The sequence below is a fragment of the Tupaia chinensis genome, unplaced genomic scaffold, assembly GCF_000334495.1.
Source record: "Tupaia chinensis unplaced genomic scaffold, TupChi_1.0 Scaffold000451_2, whole genome shotgun sequence".
In the NCBI taxonomy this organism is placed as follows: Eukaryota; Metazoa; Chordata; class Mammalia; order Scandentia; family Tupaiidae; genus Tupaia; species Tupaia belangeri.
Genome location: NW_006159958.1, coordinates 2840886 through 2861025, shown reverse-complemented (window position 1 = coordinate 2861025; position 20140 = coordinate 2840886). Strand labels below are relative to the sequence as shown.

At 52.5% G+C, this 20140-nt stretch overlaps 1 protein-coding gene across 1 annotated transcript in view; it reads left to right on the top strand.

Moving 5' to 3' along the window:
- Window positions 1–20140, top strand: part of NUP210 (nucleoporin 210) — a gene marked incomplete at its 5' end in the record, with an annotated part of 80278 nt that overhangs the window by 25622 nt on the left and 34516 nt on the right. The window contains 7 exon segments of the mRNA XM_014590469.1: window positions 72–293; window positions 3821–3994; window positions 8177–8369; window positions 8830–8936; window positions 10913–11017; window positions 11121–11222; window positions 19304–19432. Coding sequence (XP_014445955.1) covers window positions 72–293; window positions 3821–3994; window positions 8177–8369; window positions 8830–8936; window positions 10913–11017; window positions 11121–11222; window positions 19304–19432 — 1032 coding nt within the window.

The following is a 20140-nucleotide window of genomic DNA, read 5'->3' as shown; positions in this document are numbered from 1 at the left end:
GGCAGCCTGGCCACCAGTCCCTGGCCACCTGCCTCTCAGGAGCGCTGAGCCTTCCCTCTGTGCTTCCACAGGCTGTGGATCCCTCCTCCGTTGCCTTGGTAACTCTAGGCTCCTCCAAAGTGATGCTGTTCAAAGATGGCCCCAGGCCCTGGGTGCTGGAGCCTTCCAAGTTCTTCCGGAATGTTACCTCTGAGGACTCTGACAGCATCAGTCTGGCTCTCCTCGGCCCTCCTGCCTCCCGGAACTACCAGCAGCACAGTATCCTTGTGACCTGCCAGGCCTTGGGCGAGCAGGTAAGTGGGCAGCCCCCTCAGACCCACCGCGCCCAGCGAGAGAGGAAAAGTCACGGCCCCCACCCCATACTTCACTTCATACCGTACCCGGGGTTACCCTGAAATGTTGCTGCTCCCGTCAGAACAATTCACCCAGGCAGGCGCGGCCTCAGCGAGGTGGCATGACTGAGTACCAGGGAGGCTGAAGGAGGTGCCGCAGCGGTGACTCCCTGGTACCCACGTGCTTCGACAGAGCTAGCCAGTCAGGGTGACCGGCCCTCAGGGCTTCGGTGCCGCCACCACCAGCTGAGGAGAGGGAGTTCGAGATCAGGGCTCAAGTGCCTCCAGGTCAGGCAGGAGAGTGGCAGGCGAGGCGGCCCGCCAAGTTCTGCACACCTTCATGGCATTTCAGGGCAAGTTAGAAATCCCGGTTTTTATGGGTGTCTTACTTAGTTTTTGATAGAAAGTGGGCGTGTGCGCTAGAAAGACAGACTCTCAACAGGATCTTGCCACGCCAGGGTCCCCGTCCCCCAGCCTGCCGGCTCATCAGGATCTCGGGCACACGCACCTCCAGTGTATTTTCGTACTGATCTGGGGGTCCGGACCTGCGGTTAGCCACATGCTGGTGGTTGGAAGAGTCATACTTCTTTTCTGTTTTTTTTTTTTTCTGTGCAGAAATGCATTACAGCTTTTCTGACAGCCCAGTAGTTCAGTGTGCCACCTGCTGTGTCACCGCTCTGGGTCTTGATTTTTTTTTTAAATACTTTTATTTGTTTCATTATTTTTAATTTGACCAGAGAGAGACAGACAGAGAGAGAAAGGGGAAGCGAGAAGCAAGTCGCCAGGTCCGGGACTTGAACCATGGTGGGCCATGTGGGAGTCCAGCACCTTTAACCACCACACCACCTGCCGGCCCCTTGATTTTATGGGTTTTGTTTTTTGTTTTTTGGGGTTTTTTTAATGCTGAAAACAAAAAATTAGGAGGTCGAGTGGACTGAACAAAAGCCATCCATGGCCTGAATCCCCACGGGATGGGAACCAAGAACAAGAGGAGCAAGCTTAGTTCTTTGGGGAGATGAAGGGTATCCTGCAGAGCCAACAGAGCAGAGGATGTTGATTGACGTGAAAACACAGACGTGCACCCGGCTACAGTGCCCCCCCCGATGCCAATCACTCCAGGGCCGCGCTGGTATGATCAGAGAAGATGCTTGGTGCAAGGCCCACTCCCCACTGGGGTGTTTTTAATAAAGACGATACAGTAATGAAGCCTGTAATAAAATTAGTTGTGAATTCAGTTAGACGTTTTCTTACTCCAGTGCGCTCCATCATCAGTGTCCCACCCTGGGCTGTGGGAGTACGACTCCCAGCAGGGACTCTTCGAAGACCCTCCCCCTCTAACACTCTGTGGCTCACTAGGGGCTTCAGCATGAAGGGAGAAAGCTCGTGGAGTTGGGGGGTGATGCTGTCTGTCCTGCCTCCTGCTCAGGAAGGAGCAGGGGCTCCCGGCCCAGAGCACTGCACCCTACAGAAAGTGTATGTCAGTGGAAGAAGCTCGGAGTGCTCCCGGGGACACCGTTAACTGTAGGGCGCCAAAGCCAGGCGGCCGCCCCTGGTCCCTGAGGCCCTGAGGCCCTGGCTCTGCAGCAGGCGTGCGCTTCCCTCTGTCCTCACACCCTCTGTTCCCGTTTTTGCCGTGTCCCCGGAGGTGGCGCTGTTCTCAGAGCCCATGTGCGGGAGCTCCAGGCTGGCTCCAGCCCCCAGCTCTGAGACCGTGTCCTGCATGGTCCCTGTTCTGACCCAGGTCCCCAGGATCGTGGCCTGTCGTTCTGCAGTGTGCTCTTCCCCACGTCTGCCCCTCCTTCTGGGGAATGTTTCAAGTCGGGTGGACTCATTTAGATATCTAAATATCTAAATCACTTATGAACCTGCCGATGTGACCATGGGATGTGTGGAGGGTCCTGAGAACCAAGAAGCATCCCCCAGTCTGCTTCGACTCTGAGGCAGGAGTGCATGGGGTCTGACTGACGTTTGCAGGGAGGGCCCGGGCCTCCCATTGAGAGGCTCACGTGCTGAGCAAGTGCTTCCCCCACGGGTGTCACTAGGCCTTGCAACCCCCGGGGTGTCGATGCCACCATCACTAATGCCCCCCACAGCCCCAAGGCAAGAGAGCCTGCCAAAATGAACAGCTTCAGAAAGCCTCGGTTGGGTGGGCAGGGAGGGTCCTGGAAGGGGGTTCCAACACAAGGTGCCTGACTGCTCTTCTGCCCTGCTAGGTCATCGCCCTCGCTGTGGGAAACAAGCCCAGCCTCAGCAACCCGTACCCGGCAGTGGAGCCCGCCGTGGTGAAGTTCGTCTGTGCCCCGCCAGCCAGGCTCACCCCCACCCCGGTCTCCGCCAGCCCCCACACAGACGTGCACCCGGCTACAGTGCCCCCCCCGATGCCAATCACTCCAGGGCCGCGCTGGTATGATCAGAGAAGATGCTTGGTGCAAGGCCCACTCCCCACTGGGGTGTTTTTAATAAAGACGATACAGTAATGAAGCCTGTAATAAAATTAGTTGTGAATTCAGTTAGACGTTTTCTTACTCCAGTGCGCTCCATCATCAGTGTCCCACCCTGGGCTGTGGGAGTACGACTCCCAGCAGGGACTCTTCGAAGACCCTCCCCCTCTAACACTCTGTGGCTCACTAGGGGCTTCAGCATGAAGGGAGAAAGCTCGTGGAGTTGGGGGGTGATGCTGTCTGTCCTGCCTCCTGCTCAGGAAGGAGCAGGGGCTCCCGGCCCAGAGCACTGCACCCTACAGAAAGTGTATGTCAGTGGAAGAAGCTCGGAGTGCTCCCGGGGACACCGTTAACTGTAGGGCGCCAAAGCCAGGCGGCCGCCCCTGGTCCCTGAGGCCCTGAGGCCCTGGCTCTGCAGCAGGCGTGCGCTTCCCTCTGTCCTCACACCCTCTGTTCCCGTTTTTGCCGTGTCCCCGGAGGTGGCGCTGTTCTCAGAGCCCATGTGCGGGAGCTCCAGGCTGGCTCCAGCCCCCAGCTCTGAGACCGTGTCCTGCATGGTCCCTGTTCTGACCCAGGTCCCCAGGATCGTGGCCTGTCGTTCTGCAGTGTGCTCTTCCCCACGTCTGCCCCTCCTTCTGGGGAATGTTTCAAGTCGGGTGGACTCATTTAGATATCTAAATATCTAAATCACTTATGAACCTGCCGATGTGACCATGGGATGTGTGGAGGGTCCTGAGAACCAAGAAGCATCCCCCAGTCTGCTTCGACTCTGAGGCAGGAGTGCATGGGGTCTGACTGACGTTTGCAGGGAGGGCCCGGGCCTCCCATTGAGAGGCTCACGTGCTGAGCAAGTGCTTCCCCCACGGGTGTCACTAGGCCTTGCAACCCCCGGGGTGTCGATGCCACCATCACTAATGCCCCCCACAGCCCCAAGGCAAGAGAGGCTGCCAAAATGAACAGCTTCAGAAAGCCTCGGTTGGGTGGGCAGGGAGGGTCCTGGAAGGGGGTTCCAACACAAGGTGCCTGACTGCTCTTCTGCCCTGCTAGGTCATCGCCCTCGCTGTGGGAAACAAGCCCAGCCTCAGCAACCCGTACCCGGCAGTGGAGCCCGCCGTGGTGAAGTTCGTCTGTGCCCCGCCAGCCAGGCTCACCCTCACCCCGGTCTACGCCAGCCCCCAGCTGGATTTGTCCTGTCCGCTGCTGCAGCAGAACAAGCAGGTGGTGAGTCGGGGCTGCTGGCAGGCGAGGCGAGGTCACCGCCCAGTGTTGCTGGAGGCCCGGCTGCCTCTGCCCAGTCTCAGTGTGGCAGTGGGCTTACTCCGTGCAGTATCTCCTTGATTTCAATCCCCAAACCTGCAGGGGGTTGCTTGGATTCATGTACGTTTGAGGGGAGCTCAAGGCTTGGAGAGGGGAGGTGACTTGCCATAGACATAGCTACTTGCTAGGTAAATACAGAGTCCCTTCTGATTCCAGATGCTCTTGGTAGTTGATAAAAGTCTTGTCGTGACTCAGGGGTGTTAGGTTGGGGTTTGTGGTCTGTGGCCAGAGCAGGGGGTTGGTATCTCTGAGGTGACCAGCTGCAACAACCCCCAATCACGTGGGGGAGATGGGGTTGTGTTTCTGAAGGAAGTGTTGGGAGGGGGCAGATTCACGGGGTGTCTGGTCTAACGGGAATGAAGGGGAAACCCACAGGTCCTCTCCCTCTGGCTTGAGACCCCCCTCAGCCATAATCCCCAGGCATTCAGAGCCCAGCGTCCTGAGTGTGTCCGGGCTCACGATGTGGCACAGCAGCCCCTCATGAGGCCCCTTCTCGGAGGAGGGGAGTCAGCTTCTCGTCATTGAGCATGCACTTGGGGAGCAGCGCCTTCTCTGTCAGACTCAGTCCTCGGCTGTGGAACACAGAACCAGGACAAGCAAGGGACCTGCGTCCCAGCGCGGACAGACCACGAGGTCCACAGTGAGATGGACCGGAGGTGGCGAGTGCTGTGAGGACAGTGAGACAGGGCCCGAGACTGGCAGACGGGGCTGCAGCAGGAGCTGGTGGGCAAGGCCTCCCCGAGGAGGGCAGGTGTCCAGTTCAGGTCCAGGGGTCAGGAGGTGCCAGCCTAGAACAGAAGCAAAGAGAGGAAGAGCCAGTGCAAAGCCCCGTGGGGTCCCTGGCATCCCCACTGCCCACACAGTCATCGGGAGGGTTCGTGCGGGTGTCATTTCTCCTGTACCATCTGCGAGACCAGGGTCACCGTGTCTCCTCCGCAGGGCTGCTCTTGAGGCCAGAAGTAGGCAGAGGCCCAAAAGCAGCTCCTAGTTCTGTCCAGCTGCAAAGGGTCTCCTCATGGCCCCAAGGGCCTGGTGTTCTCCTGGAGCCCCGTCTGGGTGGGAGCCCTCGCACCTCCCTGCTGTCTGTTCTCCACGCCCACCTGCCGGAGCGTTAGTTTCTGCTGCTGCTCGTGTTAGTAACCTCCCTTACCTTGGGGCAATGAGCCTGGGGAGCTGGGCCCCACTGGGTGAGAGAGGACAGTCTTATGTTTGATTTAAATGTGTCTCTCTGAAGCTCCTGGCCCCAGAGTTCATGACTCTGGCCTCGGCCTCTTCTGCTGGGGTTTAGCTCAGCCTTTGCCTGGCTGCTCTAGTGACCAGCAGATCTGGTTCTGCCTCCTCTGGGGCTTTTCCTGACCGTGTAGTTCTGAGCCAGGAAACTTCCTGAGCCAGTGGATTATTGTCCTCTACTTGTCCTGACACAGGGCCCGTAAGGGTTGCGCCTTGATCACATGGCTAAGGATTGAGAGCTAAAGAAAGGGGTCTCTGAGCCAGGCCTCAGTGCGCTCTCCTACCTAACCCTGACAGGAGCTGGGTAAAACATCCACCTTTGTTTCCTTGTGACAGGGGAGGGAAATTGAGACTCAGAGTCTGGAGCCCCTGGGCCTGAGGGTTTGTGACACAGAGTGAGTGACTGTCTTTCCAAACCAATAGCCAGTATATATTCAGAAAAGGTCTATCCCCTGATTTAGGGGTCTGTTGAGGTAAAATTTTGGCTTTTTTTTTTTTTTTTTTTTTGCTAGAGGGCGCATGAACTCGCCAGACAGAGAAAGAGAGACAGAGACAGAAAGCGAGAAATCACCCCCTGGGGGGATGACCATGCCACAGTCCCTTCTCCTCCATTCTCCTCTCAGGATCTTGGGCACGCATGCACACGAGCCCAGCGTGAATTTTAAGCCACCGGGTCCAGGACTCAAACCGCAGTCAACTACATGGGAGTTCAGCAACATAGCCATTATGCTAACTGTTGGTCCCAAATTTTGGCAAATTTTACATTTACAAAAAGGTTTTTTTAGGCTTACTTCTTTCTTTCATGAGAATGAGAGAGAGAGAGAAGAGATAGAGAGATAAGCGGCCTCAGCTGGGTCCCCTGCTGCAGTCCCCACTCTCCAGGCTTCCCAGCCAGCCAGGATGGTGGGTGCACACGCTGTGTGTGTGCACGCTGAGGGAGACTCAGACCCCACTCTTCCGTGCTTGCGGGCCCACGTCTTACATTCTGTGGCTTTTACTTATTAAGCAAATTGCCCCTTGTGGAAAGAGTAAGTGTGGACCCTTCTTTAAATTGCAACCTGCTGGGTCCACCTTGTGCGAGGCCAGGGGCCAGAGCCAGTGAGAGCAGCTCCCTGTGTGGCCCAGCCTTGGGTCGGGGCCCTGCCCAATGGCACCTGAGCTTCTCAGGGCTCCGGGGATGCTGATGGGCAGCCTCAGAGCTGCTGCAGGGGACGGGTGCGGCCGAGTCGGTGCTTACGGATGGGTAGTGGCATTCTTTTTATCTCGTTCTCTGCTTAAAACCTGCCAGGGACTTTGAGTAAAGGCCAAACCCCACTTGTGACCTGTAGGGCCCGTGCCTCCTTCCTCCCGAGATGCCCTGTCATTCTGTGAGCATGCTCTACGTGCCCTCCGTGGGTCCTGGGCTTGCGGCTCCCTGGGGCCCCGTATGTTCCTCTCGGCATCCTTCAATCTGTGTTTAAGACATCGCCTTCCGGTCAGGGTGGGGAAGGCTTCACCCCATCTCAGCGTCTCCTATTCCAGCTCTCCCCACCAGGACGTCCCATCATCGGTTCCCATAGAATTTGCTGACCTAGTTTAGTCTGAGTCTCTGGAAACGAGCCTGCTTATTACAGAAGCTCAGTGGATACAAATGGGTCATGAACAAGCCGACACCCATCTGTGCCTCTCTCCTCTGTTGCCCTTGATTCTTTTTTATCTTTTTTTTTTTTTTTTGAGAGGTTTTTGCTATAGGGCGCATACACTTTCCAGAAAAACAGAGAGAGACAGAGAGACAGAAAGCAAGAAATCACCCCCCGGGGGGGATGGCCATGCCACAATCCCTTCTCCTCCATTCTCCTCTCGGGATCTTGGGCACACATGCACATGCGCCTGGCGTGAGTTTAAGCCACCGGGTCCAGGAGAGGCCGCGAATCACCGTCATCTACATGGGAGTCCAGTGACATAGCCATTACGCTAACTGCTGGCCCCGCTCTTGATTCTTACAGACTTAATGGAGAAAGGGGCTAGGAGGGGATGGAGCTGAGCTGCAGACAGGTGTGCCTCTGAAAGAGCAGCCTGCTCTGCCTGGGAACAGCTGGTTCAGCCCCAGGCCGGCCAGTCCTCCTTACTCAAAAAAACAAACAAAAAACCATCAGATCCCTGTCCTCAAACCTCAGCTACCAGATGAGCCAACCGTGCCTGAGCTGGGCCGTGCCTGGTCTGTCTGCTGGCCGGGACCCCTGGCCAAAACCTCAGCTCTCCGAGCCCGATTCTCCCGCAATTTGCTCCTGTCCTGGCCAAGGCCTCTGCTTGCTCATCTTTAGCACGGGGATGGCCACATCTGAGGTGCTTTCGTGGGCATAACCACCAGAGGGACGACCTGGAGGCCCTGGGGTGTGGGAGATGGCAAGGATTCAGGAAGGGGGCGGGGCAGAACAGACAGCCAGCTGTGGTGGGTGGGCCGGGGTTGGGGTTTCACCCTAGGCACTATGCACACCTGGGGCCAGATAGTGCTGTGTGGGACCATCGTGCGCATTGCTGCTCACAGAGCGGTGCTGCTGCCCCCTCCTGTGAGACGCCACACGGACCACCCGCTCAGTCGTGATGGCCCCTGGTGCCTCCAGACCCTGCCAGTGCTCCCCTCCCAGGAGGGGGTCCTCATCCCCCGCTGTGAGCTGCGGTCTGAAGCCAGAAGCCCGGTTGGACAGTGCTGGGGGCCCCATGATGTCAGCAGCAGTGAGACTGGTCTGTGACCCTCTGCATGGCCTCACCAGGAGCGCACAGTGCAGCCGGCCAGTTTCGGGGGGCACTGTGTGGTCAGCAGCGTCTGTACAAGTCCTGGGGTTAGCCATGGCTCCTGACCCTTGCTGCTTGCAGGTTCCGGTCTCCACCCACCGCAACCCTCTGCTGGACCTGTGTGTCTACGACCAGCAGGGCCGCCGCTTCGACAACTTCAGCTCCCTGAGCCTCCACTGGGAGTCCACCAGGCCGCTGCTGGCTGACGTCGAGCTCGGCCTGCCCATGCAGCTGGTGTCCCAAAACGATGAGCGTGGGCAGAAGAAGCTGCACGGTAAGCCGGACGGGGCCCTGTGGCCCAGGGTGGGAGGACGCAGCCACGCAGCCACGCAGCCCACGAAGCCCATGATCTGGGGCCCTCCTCTGCCGGACCTAACACGTGGGCATGCGGTGAGCTCCCTGTGCTCCTTCACTCCTGCGTGGATATTCGTGAGGAGCATTAGCTGAAGTTCAGAGCCCTTAGCAGGAGTCTCACATCCCAGGAGGTGAAGCAGGCTCCCCTGGCCCTAAGACCTGCGCTGCCTTCTGCCAGCCCCATCCAGAGTCCCCTCGACAACCAGAGCACGTCCACCTTCTCTGGCTCATCTCAGCTGCTCAGGGAACCTCGCGCAGGGCCTGTGACCCCTTGAACAAACCCAGTTCTCGATTTTCCCATTTGAGATGCACATCGGGAGGGAGGAGGTGCTTCTGGACAGCAGGGGGACCGGCTCCATCTCTGGTCTCCTCCTCCCAAGGTTTGCAGGCCGTTTCTGTCTACCAGGCGCCAGGATCCACAGCCATCTCTGCCACCGCAGCCAGCTACCAGCAGTCCCACCTCCGCGCTGCCAGAGTGAAGCCACCGGTATGTCCCAGGGCCCTTGGGACAGGGCCATGGGCAAGGCCCCGGGGCAGTCCTGCGTCTGATGTGTGATGCTGGTGTCTGTGTGCGGAGCCTCCTCACTGGGCCACAGCTGTTAGTGCCCGGCCCTGCTCCCTGACCTGGTGTGGGCGCCCCAAATTGCGCTCCAGCTGGCCTCATCGCCTCCAAGCTCCCCTGCCCCACACGTTGTCCAGCCCAGCTGCCAATCCAGTGCAGGACTGTACTGGGCCTCGTTCTCCGCTCCACACACTCCCTCGTGAAGGCAGACCCAGCAGTGAGCCCACGGGTCCATGCCATCAGCTCTGCAGCACGTGGTCTCCACGGCCGGCAGTGCTGTCTCTTCCTCTCTGGACTCTAATCCACCAGTGACCTCTGTCTTTCAAGCCTCCCTAGGGAGCCTCCCTGAACCTGGGCACTGAGTGGCTGCCTCTGCCCAGACCTCAGTGCCCCTGAGCTGCCTGCTCTCACGGCACTGAAACCCCTGCGTGCGTGGTCATGCACACGCTGCTGCCACCCTCTGTGTAAACGGGGTCACTGCCCACTGGGCCACTCCACACCACCCAGCATGTCACGGGGGGCTCCAGGCAGAGATGGTGTGAGTGGGGGGCCAATGGGAGTGTTGGAGGTAGAAGTGGGGAGGAATACGCCACCCAGCCTTGCCCCCAGCTTCGTGGGGTGGGGCAGACAGTGAGCTTAGGTGTAAAGTAGAGGAAGCAGATGAGGGCTGAAAAGCGAAGGTGGGACTGGATTCCAGGGGACCCTGAGTGGCAGGAGGAGCAGCTTCTGGTATTTCCTTAGTGAAAAGCATGTGGGAAGGGGCTGGCATAAGCAGGGGCAGCACTGGAGGAGGCTGTCCTGGAGGGAGGCAGCGTTGAATCTGCCCCTGTCCCTGATGGCGTAGACCTGTCCGTGTCCTCACCAGCACCAGGAACTTGTTGGCTCGTGTGGGTGGCCTCAGGGGCTCCTCGCTGAGGTCTGAGCAGCTGGCAGGTACCCCTCAGGGTCTTTGTTCATTCCTCGTGGGGCCCTCTCTACCTCGTGGCTTCCCCCATGACTGACCTCGCTCAGGTCTTCCCTACCTCGAGGTCTCTGCTCACGTGGGAGACCTCCTAACTGCATGGGCAGACTTTAAAAAGCTCATGGGGAAAGTTCATGGGTCCTGGCAGAGTGGGATGAGGTGTCAGCCATCTCTCCATTGGAAGTGGAGCAGACAGGAACTCCTACCTCGGGAGGGTTAAGAGGGAATGTGACCATTGAACTGGGCACAGGAGACTAGAGCTTTCTGGGAGTCGTGTCCTAGATGTAGAGAACAGTCTGGAATGAGGTCAGGCCCTGGGGCTTCTAGACCTGCTTTTGTTTTGTTTTCTTTTCTTTTTTTGGAGAGGTTTTTGCTATAGGGCGCGTGCACTCGTCAAAAAGACAGAGAGACAGAGAGACAGGAAACGAGAAGTCATCCCCAAGGGGAGGTGGCCACACCGCAATCCCTTCTCCTTTCTCTTCTCGGGATCTTGGGCACACACGCATACGCACCCAGCGTGAATTTAAGCCACCAGGTCCGGGACGCAAACCGCGGTGGACTACGTGGGAGTCCAGCGACATAGCCATTACGCTAACTGCTGGTCCCTGTTTTGCTTTTTAAGAGAGGTTTTTGCTATAGGGCACGTGAGTTCACTGGAAAGACAGAGTGACTGCAAGAAATCACCCCTGAGAGGATAGCCATGCCACAATCCATTCTCCTCTCAGGATCTTGGGCACTCACGCACAAGTGCCCAGTAAGAGTTTAAGTCACAAGGTCCAGGACTCGAACCGCAGTCGACTCCATGGGAGTCCAGCGACATAATCATTACGCCATCTGCTGGTCCCCTAGCCCTGCTTTTCCTGAGGGAGCGGCCTGTGGTCTGACTCAGTGTCAGCCCTGCATGGATTTCCAGGTCTAAGGTTGTGGCCTTCCCCTTCAGCACGATTTGCCTGTGCCTGTGTCGGCCTCCATAGAGCTCATCCTAGTGGAGGATGTGAGAGTGAGTCCAGAGGAGGTGACCATCTACAACCACCCTGGCGTCCAGGTACAGCCCCTGCCCTGCCACTGCCCAGCCTGGTGGGGCGCACTGGGGGACCCTTTGCCCTCCGACGCCCACCAGGTCCCCTCCCTGCTTCTCCCTCCTGCAGGCTGATCTCCATGTCAGCGAAGGCTCTGGCTACTTCTTCTTCAACACGAGTACCGTGGACATCATCAAGGTGGTCTACCAGGAGACCAGGGGTGTCGCCACGGTGAGCCGGGGCCAGGGGTCTGCGTGCTGGCTTTCCTTCTGCGTCTGAACTGTCATGTGGCTAATACGTTATTTCGAAGGCTGGTACTCTATCCCATCCACTCTCATTAGCAGGTCTTTATGGTGACAGTCTAGTCATTCTCATGAATCTCTGATTTTTAGTGCGTATATACAAACTACCCACCTTGTTAGCTCCTCCATGGTTTGCTTTCAACCAGTCTTTTTTTTTTTCTTAAAAATAGAATTATTTTATTTTACTTACTTACTTAATTAGTTAATTAATTTATACATACATGCATACCAGAGAGGAACAGAGCAAAAGAGAGAGAGAGAGAGAAAGTGAGAAAGCAAGCCGCCAGGTCTGGGACTCAAACCATGGTCAGCCATGTGTGAGTCCAGCACCCTTATCCTCCAGGCCACCTATCGGCCCTCAACCAGTCTTCTAATTAAGACAAAAACTTGATTGCATGAGCAGCACTTTACCAACCATACAGAAAATTGCTTTTCAGTCAGGTTTTTCTATTTTTCCGTTGTTCTCTCTTGGCCCTCCCACTGTTCTTGCAAACACTGACTTAGCCATGGCACAGTATGGAAGAATTTAGCGCATTCTGTTTTCTTCAATTCTGGTCTCCGAAGTGTTTTCCTGTGTGGAAACGGGGAAGCTTAGCTTTGGTGTCAGGGTACTAGGGGGCGGAGGGGACTAGCGAACTCAAGTGCACCTGAGGGGCAGCCACTGTGCACCTGTAGCTGATTTCTGTTACCTTTAGTCACATGCCATGTAATTCACCCATTTCCAAGTGTAGACTCAGTGGTTTTTAGAATGTCCCAGACATGTACCACCACCCCGCTAATAGTCAACGGTAGGGTATCTCCATCACCCTGGCACCTCTCTATTCTTTAGCTATTGTCTGTTTTTACACACACACACACACACACACACACACACACACACACACACACTTCCTGCCCCAACCTTAAACAACCATTATCTACTTACTGTCTCTGGAGGTTTGGCCATTCTGGACATTTTACTCATAAATGAGTAAAACAATATGTGGTCTTTTGTGATTGGCTTCATTCACTTTTATTTTCACTTCACTTTTATGCTAGAGGTCATACGGCTTGCCAGAGAGAGACAGAGACAGAGGTAGGGGAGAAAGCAAGCCCTCATGGGGGTGCCCATTCATCATTTTGCCAATGGGCGTTGCGTTGTTCTCACCTTTGGCTCCTATGAATAATGCATGTATGAACATTTGTGTACAAGTGGACACGTGTTCTCCTTTCATTCGCTCAGTGGAAGAATTGCTGGGATCACATGATACCTCTGTAGTGCACTTTTCAAGTAACTACCGAACTGTTCTCCCAAGTGGCCACACCATTTCGTATTCCTACCTATAGGGTATGAGGGTTCTAATTTCTCCACGTGTTCATCAGTATTTGTTATTATCAGACTTTTTAATTCTGATAAAGTATAATAGATCTATTTTTTGTGTTCCTTTTTTTGTTGTGAGTGTGTGTGTGTGTGTGTGTGTGTGTGTTTTTGTGAGAACATCCATGCACTTACCAGAGAGACAGTGAGAGGGAAAGTGAGAAATCACCCCACAGTGGAGATGGCCACACCACAATCCTGTCTCCTCCATTCTCCTGGGATTTGGGGCATGCATGCATGCATTCATACCCAGTGGGATTTTTCAAACCACAGTGGCCCATGTGAGAGTCTGACACCTTAGTCGCCACTCCACCTGCTGACCCTATATTCTTGTTTTTGATACCATATCTAAGAATCCATCTGAGATTTATATTTTCATACCTGTGAAGGTTTAACCCTATGTTTTCTTCTAAGTGTTTTATGATTTTAGTTCTTTTTTGGGGGAGGGGGTTGCTATAGGGCACATGCTCTCGCCAGAAACAGAGAGACAGAGACAGAAAGCGAGAAATCACCCCCCAGGGGGGATGGCCACGCTGCAATCTCTTATCCCCCACTCTCCGATGGCCACACCACAATCCCTTCTCCTCCATTATGCTCTCGGAATCTTGGGCACGCACACACACGTGTCCAGCGTGAGTTTAAGCCACTGGGTCCGGGACTTGAACCACGGTCTTCTACATGGGAGTCCAGCAACGTAGCCATTATACACCAACTGCTGCCATGAATTCAATACCATTGCTCTGTATGTCTCTCCACGTGTCAGTACCACATAGTCTTGATTACTGTTGCTTTGTAGTTAAGTTCTGAACCTGGGAAGTGTGACTCCTCCAGGGTAGTTCTTTTCAAGATTGTTTTGGCTCCCCTGGTCCCTTGCAGTTCTGTTGAGTTGTCTGGAAAGTCACGACACATTTTTCTGTGCAAACGTGATGACCTAATATATGAATTTTAGAGTCAAACTCAATTATGGCACATTTTTCTATGCAAACGTGATAACATAATATATGAATTTTAGAGTCAAACTCAATTTCTGTAAAGAAGTCAGCTAGAATTCTGATAGGGATTGGGACGGATCTGTGGGTCAATTTGGAGAGCATTGTCATATAACAATATCAAGCCTTCCATTCATGAACTTAAAGAGTTTTTCCATTTGTTTAGATCTTACTTATTGTCTTTCAATAGCATTTTGTTTTTAGAGAAACAGTTTTGTACTTCCTTGGTTATATTTATCTCTTCTCTAAATGTTTTATTCTCTTTTATGCTATCCTAACTGGAACCGTTTTCTTTTTCATTTTCCTAATGTTCATTACACAAATCTAAGTAATACAATTTTTATTTTCTTTTTTTGGAGAGATTTTCACTATAGGGTGCATGCGCTCGCCAGACAGACAGAGACATAAGAGACAGAAAGCAAGAAATCACCCCTCAGAGGGGATGGTCACGCCACAATCCCTTCTCCTCCATTCTCCTCTCAGGATCTTGGGCACGCACGCACACACGCCCGGCATGAGTTTAAGCCACCAGGTCCGGGACGCGAACCGCGGTCAACTACGTGGGAGTCCAGCGACATAGCCATTACGCTAACTGCTGGTTCCCTACAATTTATTTTTGTAAGTGTACCTTGTATCCTGCACCTTTACGGAACTCATATATTAGTTTTTAGTGGGTTCCTTAGGATTTTCCTCATACACACTTGTATTATCTGTAATTAGTGATTGTTTTACATCTTCCTTGTCAATGTGGGTATCTTGTATTTCTTTCTCTTCCTGATAGCCCTGGCCGGACTCTGTAGTACAATTCAATTTCGAGTAAGAATGGCAAAAGCAGTTACCCTTGACTTGTTTCTGATCTGAGGGAGAAAGCGCCTAGCTTTTTACTACTAAATATGATGCGGGTATTTCATGGATGCCTCTGTATTTGGTAGAATAAGTATCTTTTATTCCTATTTTGTTGAATGTTTTTATTTTGAAAGGGCAACCGTTGGATTTTGTCAAATGCTTTTTATGTGTCTCTTGAAATGATCATGCAGTTTTTATTTTTAATTCTGTTGTTATGACGTATTACATTGATTGACTTTTTTTTTGTTTTGTTTTCGCTATAGGGCGTGTGCGCTCACCAGACAGAGACATAGAGACAGAAAGCCAGAAATCACCCCCCAGAGGGGATGGTCACGCCGCAATCCCTTCTCCTCCATTCTCCTCTCGGGATCTTGGGCACACACGCACACACGCCTGGCATGAGTTTTAAGCCACCGGGTCTGGGACACGAACTGCAGTCGACTACGTGGGAGTCCAGCGACATAGCCATTACGCTAATTGCTGGTTCCCCACATTGATTGACTTTGAGATGTTAAGCCAACCTTGGAATTCTTAGATAAATCCTAGTGGATTGTGATGTATAATTCTCTTTTATTCATAGCTAGATTCAGTTCCCTAGTGTTTTTGTTTTTTTTTTCAGGAACTTTGTGGTCATATTTGTAAAAGATATTGGTGTGTAGTTTTCTTGTGATGTCTGATTTGTATTTAGTATTATCAGGATAATACTAATCTCATAAAATGAGTTGGAAATGATTTTTATTCTAATCTTTCAAACATTATTTCAGCTTTGACTTAGTATATATAATCCAGTCAAATGCAGGATCCTTTCACGGGATAGTATCTGAGGAAGGTGCTTGAGATTTGCTCTGATTCCAGGAGGGTTCTTCCGTTTCTCTCTGGTAAACTTGGTGGCCTGCCATTTGGCCACTCTCAGTCTCCTTCCAATTACCTTTATCAAATGAAGTCATTTCCTTCAGGGAGCGATTCAGAGCTTTCTGTTTCATGGCCTGCTTCTTCCCTAGGTAATATTCCTGAGCCAGATCCATTGGCGTTGGAGATGGGGACAGTGGTGTGCCTCTCTCTGACAGCCCTTCTCAGCCACACCTTCCTGGTGTTCATTGTCACATCCTTTATAAGAAGAAGAAAGCCTTAAATCAGAAGTATTTCTGGCTGCTTGAGTTGTCTTTCTCTTGCTTTACTTTGAGAGATATAAAACCACCGTCCCTGATTTTTAAAAAAAAAAACCTTCTCTGTTATAAAGAAAGGAGTTTAAGTTAGCAAAAATGCGTACAATGCCACCGGAATTTAGGAACCTTTTACTCGCAAGATGTCACACCTAACATTTTGAGCAAGTCCTGAGGTTAAATCTGTGGCCAAAGAGAGAGCTTTCATCCAAGAACAAGGGCTCCTAAGAATTGGGGCCGGCAGGTGGCATGGTTGTTAAGAGTGCTGGACTCCAACATAGCCGGCCGCAGTTCAAGTCCCAGACCTGATGGCTTTGCTTTCTCACTTTCTCTTTCTCTCTCTATCACTCTCGCTCTCACTCTAGCTCTCGCTCTCGCTCTGTACCTCTCTGGTCAAATTAAAATAAATAATGTTAAATAAAATAATTCTTTTAAAAAAAGAATCAATAGTGGACTAGGCTGCCTCCCTAAGTAGTGAGCGTTCTGTCTCTTGAGGAATTCAAGCAGAAACTGGAACAGTTGTCTAAGAGATTCAACTTGAGATTTCAGCATTAGGATTTCCTCTTGAGACCTTTGCACCCCTGTTCGATCCTAAAATGCCGCAGTTCCAGGATTCGCTCTGTGTGGTCCTAGTTGAGACCAGTGTCGATGCCCACATTTTACACATGGTCACAGCAAAGGTGTAGCAGTCCTTCCTCTGGGTCGTGACTTGGCCCCTGGCCTGTGGTCTGGCCTCTGGCCCGTGTCTCATCCTGTGCATGGGCCCCGGTTAAGTAAGCAGAGTACCCACTGTGGACAGAACCGCAGGACAAGTCTGGCCCTCTGAGAGCAGCATCCCTTAGGATGGCATGCACCTGAAAACTGCTTTAACCTGGAAGGCTTCACAGAGGCACCCCAATTCCTGGGCCCACTTCCCTCTCTTCTTGAGCTTATGCCAAGAACTGTTGCAACTCTAAGTGGAAATCAAGCCCAGGTTCCTTCCACCCCTTCAATAAACCCGCAGGAGCATGTTTTCAGGCTGACCTGGGGATCTGAACCTGCAGCCAGCCATGCTCCCAGTCTTATAGGGCACTGCTTCACCACTGGGCCATAGCAGCTGGGCTTCTCCACCATTCATGGAAGTCCTCCAGGTGGAGCTCATGTAGTTGTAGGAGCAAGGGAAGGAGCCTCCTGTGCAAGAGTACTTCTCACTTCTCACAAATGCCTGCACTCCGCAAGTTAGTGTCCATTGTGTGCTTGGTGCTCTCCTGGCTGTGGATGCAGCAGTGCATGATGGGAAAGACTCTCCTGCCTTTAACAGCAGCTGTGTTTCTCCCCATCACCTCAGTCCTGGGAAGTATAACCAGGCATGGTGCTATTAGGCACCCAAGGAGGCACATCAGGAGCAAGTGGGCTGGGTGACCACTGTAGGATTTGGGCTCAAGTGTTCTGCTTTTACTTTGGGACTGATTGGGAATAGCAGTCCCATGTACTTCCTGGTAGGAAAGTCCTGGGCTAACTGGCACCCCCCATATGAAGTCTCATCCAGTGCCCAGGCCTGGACGTGTCTCAGTGCCTCTGGTGTTTGTATGATCTGTGTCATCTTTTACAGGTTGTGAGAGTGAGTCTTCAGAGGCACAGACCCTAACTCTTGCCTGGCATGGTCTGGCTCCCCATGAGATAGGCATGCTGTTTGTATTTTTTTAGAGAGGTTTTTGCTATAAGGCACATGTGCTTGCTGGAGAGACAGAGAAACAGAAAGCGAGAAATCACCCCCCCGGGGGGGATGGCCACACTGCAATCCCTTCTCCTCTCAGGATCTTGGGCATGCATGTACACATGCCTAGTGTGTTTCAAGCTGCCACGTCCAGGACTCAAACCATGTGGCCATGTGGGAGTCCAGCGAGGTAACCATGACACCATCTGCTGGCCCCGGGGTTGCAACTTGTATAGAAAGGACCCCTCAGAGGACAAATCTGGACTGTCCTCTGACACAGAGAGTCCAGATGAAACACAGAACTGGAGGGCCCCGTGAGTGCCAGGGGACTTCTGGGCTTCATTCCATATTGCAAGTAGAGCTGTCTCTGACTTGACTTGCAGTGTCTTACTGAGCAATAATGCATTCATCAGCTCTGAAGCGATGACAGGACTTTTCTGTGGCTCAGTCTGTGCTGATGTTTTCAGGGGACACCTTCAACACTTAGAAATGAGAATTCATTCTGGAGTGGGTCTCTCTCCCTTCTCTTCCTCCACAGATGTTCTCCTACTTGTCGGTCAGGAAGTATGTTGGTTCCAAATGGAGCTTGAGCGTCGTAGGGACTGCAATGTGTAGCGACACTGAAGCAACAATAAGGGGCCAGGCAGTGCTGGGTTTTATAGGACATACAAAGAATTGGGGTTTATTCTGAGAAGGAGTGTAACCTGGGTGTTATGCAGTTATAACTGGGGGCATCCTTTGGGTCAGAAATCTGATGTTCTTCACAGATTCTTGTTGTTGAAATTATAGCTTTTGCAAACACTGAGGTGCTTGCTGTATACTTCACCTCCAAACCCTCATCTTAGGAATGGGAGGTCACAAACCACAAGCCACAAAGTCAGGTGATAGATGTGAGGCAGTCCACTATCTCCATAACTGTCAATGCCTCCCCAACTTCATAGACTGCACAGTTGAAATACATGCCTAAGCACTATGATTACTTGCCCCAAGTCCAAACATTGAATGTGTACGTGCCCACCATCTATAGAATAAAAGAAAGATTATGATGTAGTATATTAGGCCCCAAGTTCAAACATTGAATGTATACGTGCCTACCATCTTTAGCATAAAAGAAAGATTATGATGTAGTATATTAGGGGAGAGATTCTTTTGAAGGTGTGGGGTCCCTGGAAGTGGGTAGAGAAAAAAGGATTATAATGGGGGATATTTGGCAGTGAAAAGTCTAGAAAATACTAGCTCAGATTTATTCATTTACTGAGAACAATTGAGGAGGACACTGTTTCAAAGCTGGAGATGAATAAGTCTCAAGAGCTTGTGGTAGAGTGACCTCTCTGGTTCTTTTCAGGGCTGTGTGATTCTGTGAGTTCAACTTATCATAGTGCTTAGGCATGTATTTCAACTGGGCAGTCTATGAAGCTGGGGAAGCATGGACAGTTATGGAGATAATGGACTTGAGACTTGTAAGTGAGCTCCCTCCCAGTCCCTGACACCACTCACTTTGATATAAGACCCCACAGGGTTCTTTTCTATTACCAGAGCTGCCACAGGGGCCGGTGGCCCGGACAGGATATGGGCTCCTGGGTTTGCACCACACTCTGCCTCTGAGTTGCTGTGTATTACAGGGTCAAGAGATTACTCTGAGTGGGCAGCCTCTATATTCTCTTCTCTGTAAAAGGCAGAGTTGAGTGTGGTGTCCTCTGAGATCCATCCTAACACTGACATTTTACATTCTGAACTCATTCCTGACCGGCAGTGGGGCTTGCGTTGAGAGGTAGGCAGGCACTCTCTGGGTTGAGCTTTTCCCGTCTGCTGCCTTCAGCGCTGTCCTGCAGGCTCTTGGGCATCAGCGTCCCATGCAGTGATGGGCTGATGCCGAGGACATGGAGTGAGGAGCTGCTCCCAGCCCTGTGAGCAGAGACGGGCCCGGCAGCCATGTGACCCAGCTCCCCTCTCTTTCAGGTGCAGCCCTTGCTCCCCGGCTCATCCACCATCATGATCCATGACTTGTGCCTCATCTTCCCAGCCCCCGCAAAGGCTGTCGTCCACGTCTCGGACATTCAGGAGCTGTACGTCCGTGTGGTTGACAAGGTCAGTAGCAGTATCACAGCGTGCCCTGCCTCCCCAGCCCCTGCTGGTTACAGGAGCCAGGAAAGAATACGGCCCTGGGAGATCTTTCCTCACCCTTTGCTTTCCTCCTGGTTTCTGTGCCCCACCACCCTCTCCGATTGCTAGCTACTCGCAGGCCCCCTCTGTCCCTTCTGGATGGTGCAGAGTAATGTCGGAGGTTCTGTTTCTTCATCTTGGTTGACCTCGATAAAGTTTGGCAGTGACTCCTGCTCAAAGTCGTCTCCAAGTGAGCGTGCCTTGGGGAATCATGTCCTCTGGCTGCCGTAGGTACCTAGCCAGCCAGGCACAAATTTTCTCCTCAGAACGTAGGTTTGGGGCTCTGTGGGATCTCAGAGGCAAAAGGTCAGTCTCACTAATACCAAATGCTTTTCAAAAATGCAGAAATCATAGATTTAGAGTTCTTTTCATGTATATGGGAAATTTTTATTGCTCTAAATATTGGAAGAAACTGAGGCTTAGGCTTCCAGACGGTTGCTGCTGGGACCCTATTTTCCTGAGTGGATGGAATTAAAAGAGGGATGTGGAAATGGCTGAGACTATTTCAAAAGCTCTTATTTTCTATTTATTTTTTGTTGAAGAGGTGGTTTTTGTGTGTGTGTGTGTGTGTGAGTGTTGGGTTTTTTTTTTTTTTTTTTTTTTCTTTGGGGGGCTTGGGCCCCCCCGAAAGAG